The sequence below is a fragment of the Danio aesculapii genome, chromosome 25 (assembly GCF_903798145.1).
Source record: "Danio aesculapii chromosome 25, fDanAes4.1, whole genome shotgun sequence".
Lineage (NCBI taxonomy): Eukaryota > Metazoa > Chordata > Actinopteri > Cypriniformes > Danionidae > Danio > Danio aesculapii.
In genome coordinates, this window is record NC_079459.1 from 18,476,256 (window position 1) to 18,482,194 (window position 5,939).

At 30.8% G+C, this 5,939-nt stretch overlaps 1 protein-coding gene across 1 annotated transcript; it reads right to left on the reverse strand.

Annotated features, from left to right (window-relative positions):
• Nucleotides 1-324: 324 nt before the first annotated feature.
• Nucleotides 325-4,267, reverse strand: cplx3a (complexin 3a). The gene is made up of 3 exons (XM_056452217.1): nt 3,971-4,267; nt 641-728; nt 325-553 (listed from the first exon to the last, which is right to left on the reverse strand). The coding sequence occupies exons 1-3, from the start codon at nt 4,123-4,125 to the stop codon at nt 329-331; spliced, it is 468 nt and encodes a 155-aa protein (XP_056308192.1). The 5' UTR covers nt 4,126-4,267; the 3' UTR covers nt 325-328.
• Between the last annotated feature and the right edge of the window lie 1,672 nt (nt 4,268-5,939).

Genomic DNA, 5,939 nt, shown 5'->3' on the forward strand with positions numbered 1-5,939 from the left:
TTAAAAGAGGCAATTTAAAAATGTTATAAAACATTTTTTGTTGAGTATTTTGAGCTGAAACTTCACATACACACTTTAAGGACATTAGAGACTTATTTTAAATCTATAAAGGGGCATAATAGGTCACCTTTAACAGTCATAATTATGACATAAAATTCGGAAATTACAGTATACTAAAATGAAATTATTAATTATTATTAAGTCAAATTTATGAGATTTGGAAATCTGACTTTTTGATCTGTAGCAGTGGGCTTCTTTATGAGGGTGAATTTCATTTCTGGGTGAACAATCCCTTAAAATCACCTCTGATCCAAAGTTTTTGTGTGTCCTACATGACATCACACTTCTCTGCAGTCTGTTTCAGGTCCTCGAGGGTGGACTGGGCCTTCTCTTTCAGCTGGTCCATGTCCACGTTCTGGATGTTGGTGATCTGGCCGAGGACGGACTGCTTGTGTTCTTCCTCCTGGTTGTCTTCAGCGATCATCTTGGCCAATTCAGTGGGCAGCTCCACATCATCGGCCGCAGCCTGGATTTGAGTATCGTCCAATTCACTCTGGTAATGAAAAAGTTATTAAATGTTAGAAATAAAAGAAGTGATTAGAATGGCTCATACAGTGTGTTTTATAAATGTGAGGTTTACTTTTGGAAGTCGATATTTTTCTCTGAAGTGGCTCCTGACTGTGGCTCGCTCTGCCTTCTTCTGGGCAAAGTTGGTATCTCTCTCCAACCTAGAGGAAGAAGATTTTTGTCATTGATAATAATATATGTATATATGAATTTAGACACATTATAGCATGTATTCTTTTAAAAAATATTTATAGAAATTAGGCCTGTCACAATAATCAATATATCGCACAACACATGGACATGACCTTAATCATTTTTGGTGATGCAATATATATCGCCCATATAGATAAAAATCAATTCTAGTAACATTTTAGCTGATTGTGCAACATCTCTATCTCTATTGGGGCAGGCAGTGTCAGTATGGTTAAAAAACACTATAGTATTTACTATAAAATACTATAGTATATTTACATGTGGGTGCCTAACAGTTGAAAATAGATCTGGTAGCAGATATCACAGCCTCTGTAACTTATTACTTTTCACTTTTTGTTAACAGTTATTGTTATTTATTTGTTTAGGATATGCGTTTTCACATTCTGATAACAATGCCTAATTATTAAATGTTAAAATGACTAAAATTAAATGATATATTCTTAAGAAAAAATATTATGTGTTATTTGGAAAACTGTACTTGCATTGTGATTATATTATATTGTCATTATATAATGAGTGGCATAGAATGGTCTTAAAATGACAATAATATAATTTATCGCAATATATTTTGGTGCAATAGATTGTATAACAAAAAATAGATATTGTGACAGGCCTAATAACAATACGGACTAATGCAAAAGCTTTTTTGAGTGGGTCAATTTGATTTGACAAACACAAATTAAAAGTGTGTGATTGCTCATAGTAGTGGGAACAATAGAAGATGGCTTGACAAATTTAGAAATATCTTTTTTTTAATGAAGCATATTTTCGTACAGTACTAAAATATATAAAGAATAAATATATAGAGATATATAAAATGTAAGGACAAATAAAAATGAACTTATTAACATATCCAAATTGTACTTGAATATAAAATAAATAATTTAATTGTTTTACATTTAAATTTGTACATTTCTAAACATATAAACTATATATATATATTTTTAAATTAAAGTCAGTTGAAGTCAGAATTATTAGACCCCCTGAATTATTAGCCCCCTGTTTATTTTTTTCCGAAAATTCTGTTTAAAGGAGAGAAGATTTTTTCAACACATTTCTAAACATAATAGTTTTAATAACTCATTTCTAATAACTGATTAATTAGATCTTTGCCATGATGACTGTAAATAATATTTTACTAGATATTTTTAAGACACTTCTATTCAGCTTAAAGTGCCATTTAAAGGCTTAACTAGCTAAATTAGGTTAACTAGGCAGGTTAGGGTAATTAGGCAAGTTACTGTATAACAGTGGTTTGTTGTGTAGACTATCAAAAAATATATATAGCTTTAAGGGGCTAATAATTTTGACCTTAAATGGTTTTTAAAAAATTAAGAGCTGCTTTTATTCTAGTCAAAATAGAAGAAATAAGACTTTCCCCAGAAAAAAAAAAAAAAAAAAAAAAAAAAAAATATATATATATATATATATATATATATATATATATATATATATATATATATATATATATATATATATATATATATATATATATATATATATATATATATATATATAAATATTATCAGACATACTGTGAAAATTTCATTGCTCTGTTAAACATCATTTAGGAACTATTTAAAAATAGAACAAGTTCAAAGGGGGCTAAAAATTCTGACTTCAACTGTTACAAATAGAACAATAGTACAATAAATGTAATAAATAAATATCAAATATTCTAATTATTTATTTGTAAATAAACTGTAATATAACAATATATAAAACATATTTATTATTTAATATATATACACCAAATTGGTTAAATATTGACAAACCCAAGCAAATGTTAAATAATCTTAAAGAATAATTCAGTGGTTTTGTTCATATTTTTCCCAAATTTGAATTTGTATGAGATTGAGGATGGATGGATGGATGGATGGATGGATGGATGGATGGATGGATGGGTGGATGGATGGATGGATGGATGGATGGATGGATGGATGGATGGATGGATGGATGGATGGATGGATGGATGGATGGATGGATGGATAGATAGATAGATAGATAGATAGATAGATAGATAGATAGATAGATAGATAGATAGATAGATAGATAGATAGATAGATAGATAGATAGATAGATAGGCAGATAGATCATATTATCATTCAACACTTAATATAAATAATTTTGTTCAGTGTATATTTGAAGTTTTATTGGTCTAGGACAATGTAATACAACGCCGTTGAAATATGCACATGAAGGAAGAAAAACAGCTGCATATGCATTTCTGCACAGGAGTCACTGTCCTCAAGGCCAAACCTGAGAAACATGGGTCTGGAGAGCAAGGTGACATGCAGTATTGATTAAACCACAGAAATACAGTAAGCAGGAGATAAACACTGACCTTCTCCAACGCTCCTTGTATTACATTTGTACAAGTGAAGTTTGTGTATTCAATTCAAACAGAAGGGATGTGGTCCTCATGTTTTGACACAATATATATATAATATTATTATTATTTTGGTGGAATTCAACAAGGTTTTCATTGTTTAATAATAACAATAATAATAATAATAATAATAATAATAATAATAATAATAAACGTCTGAATTTATTTTATTTTAAAAATCTACAAATCATCAAACAATTACACAGAGATTAAAGTAATATTAATTGGTTATTCCTACATCAAAATAAAAGAAATTATGAATAAACCGCATTATGTAGTTAAATTTGATTGAAGGTTATTTAGTCAGCCACTGTATGGAAAAAAAACACAATATTTTAAGTTTTGAGAAGTGTTTTATTCGATCTTTTATGGTTAAAGAAAACGTACAAAGTCACTTGTTTTATTTGTTACGCTTATGAAGTCATAGCGAGTCATAAATCTCCACTCCACTTTTTTTTCTGGCTGTATACAACATTTACTAAACCATGGAGTAAACAATAGATTACCAATATCCCCTGTGTAAAAACCGTAGACTTTAATATGTCAAATTAATAAAACAAGAACTCTGAGCATGACTTCATCCGATGTATGCAAACTAGCTCATTGAATAAAACAGGCACTCATTTGCATATTTAAACGAAATCTTTTAAAACGTACAAAAACCTATGAGCTGGGAAAGTATTGTGAAAACTAGTATTTTTAAACACTTTTTACCTGAAGTGTTTTGCCTTTAAAAAAAATTAAAACATCACAGATTCATATTTATTGTAATGACAAACCAATAAAAGCGTCGAGTCTTACTTCTCCTCCGCCAGCTGTTGTTGGTACTGCTCGAACTCTTCTTGAGTCATTCCTTTCGCCGCAGCTTCGGTCTTTTCTCCTTCAGGTTTCTCTTCCAGACCCCCGGTAAGATCCTTCAACTGCCCTCCTATCATGTGTTTCAACATAAAAGCCATTGTTTATCAAAATATAGACTGTTTTTGAATAAAATCCTAACGTTAGTCGCGGGGAAAACTCTCTTGTCACATTAATGTCTAACGTTAGTTGTCTCACGTGAGGGGAAAACAAAAATGTGACAACGAAAAGTACATGTGTCTTCTGCTCTCAGTTCAAGTTTCAGCACTATTCACAACCAATACAAAGCAGAGGAATTTGCGCTCTCTCTCTCTCTCTCTCTCTCTCTCTCTCTCTCTCTCTCTCTCTCTCTCTCTCTCTCTCTCTCTCTCTCTCTCGTAACGTGCGACTTCTTCATGACGCTTCATGACATTGCAGAAGCTGATTAATAACTTGACCATCATAAGATACATAGCCTACTCTTTTATGCATGCTGTAGATATGATATACAAATAGAAATATGATATGACCTAAGCTAAATACAAACCACTTGCAAAGTGTACTGTACAGGCTACAGTGTATCCACCTTGATGAAACATCTTTCAGAAACATAATGATAAATGATAAATAATGATAAATATTTAATGATACTTATTAAATGCTCATAGTGTTTTGTCCAGATACTCTTGGATCTGTTGGGGACACTATATACAATGCACAATTACGATTTGTGGCACACACACAACATAATATGCTGAGCACTAGACTTTACTATATTTTTCTAATATGTTGATAAGATGTTAACAAGTTTATTAATTAATAAAGCGGTTTGTTTTAACACTACACACAGGGTTAAGTGGCCAGTGAAACGACGTGACTCAATTTCAGGGACAGTATGGAAAGTTGTGCCAACAAACCAAACATTAAGGGGTCATGAAACCCTTTATATAAAATTTTAACAGATGTGTGTGTTGAACATCAATTAAGACAACGGTAGCATCTGTTAACTTTAATTATCTCACGGCTATTTGAAACTTTTTGATTTAGTGGCTAATTCGTATGAATTGATATGATCTCATTTGTATATTTTAGTACGATTTGCCTTTTCGCCAATGATGGTTGGGTTTAGAGGTGGGGTTTGGTGCCACGCCTCCTTTTAAAAACTGCATTTTTCGTATGACTGAACTTGTAGGAATTTGTATGAATTAGACACTAAACTGACAAAACATAAAATAGTTACGTTTCCTCGTGAGATCAGGCTGGAAAAACTGGTTAATGATTAAAATTAAATAAATAAAAAAAGCCGGTGTCACTTGTGGTGATGTAGCATAGGACTGCGAGTTCTATAATGATGTGTCAGTGTCTATTTATTATATATACAGTTGAAGTCAGAATTATTAGACCCCCCCCCCCTTTGAATTTTTTTAAATTTTTTAAAGATTTCCCAAATTATGTTTAACAGAGCAAAGAAATTGTTTGATATTTTTTCTTCTGGAGAAAGTCTTATTTGTTTTAAATTTTTGCTTTTATCTAGAATATAAGCAATTTTAAGTTTTTTATTAACCATTTTTAGGTCAAAATTATTAGCCCCTTTAAGCTATATTTTTATTCCATAGTCTACAGAATATATCATCTTTAAACAACAACTTGCCTAATTACCCTAACCTGCCTAGTTAACTTAATTAACCTAGTCAAACCTTTAAATGTCACTTTAAGCTGTATAGAAGTGTCTTGAAAAATATCTAGTCAAATATTATTTACTGTCATCATGACAAAGATAAAATAAATCAGTTATTAGAAATGAGTTATTAAAACTAGTATGTTTAGAAATGGGCTGAAAAAACTTCTCTCCGTTAAACAGAAATTGGGGAAAAAATAAACAAGGGGGCTAATAATTCAGGGGGGCTAATAATTCTGACTTCAAATGTACATATAT

Excerpts from the sequence above, each read along its gene's own strand:
- cplx3a (XM_056452217.1), bottom strand. The coding sequence starts at position 4,125 with ATGGCTTTTATGTTGAAACACATGATAGGAGGGCAGTTGAAGGATCTT. Across the intron at positions 729-3,970 it reads CAACAGCTGGCGGAGGAGAA|GTTGGAGAGAGATACCAACT; the intron begins GTAAGACTCGAC and ends TTCTTCCTCTAG. Across the intron at positions 554-640 it reads AAAAATATCGACTTCCAAAA|AGTGAATTGGACGATACTCA; the intron begins GTAAACCTCACA and ends TTTCATTACCAG.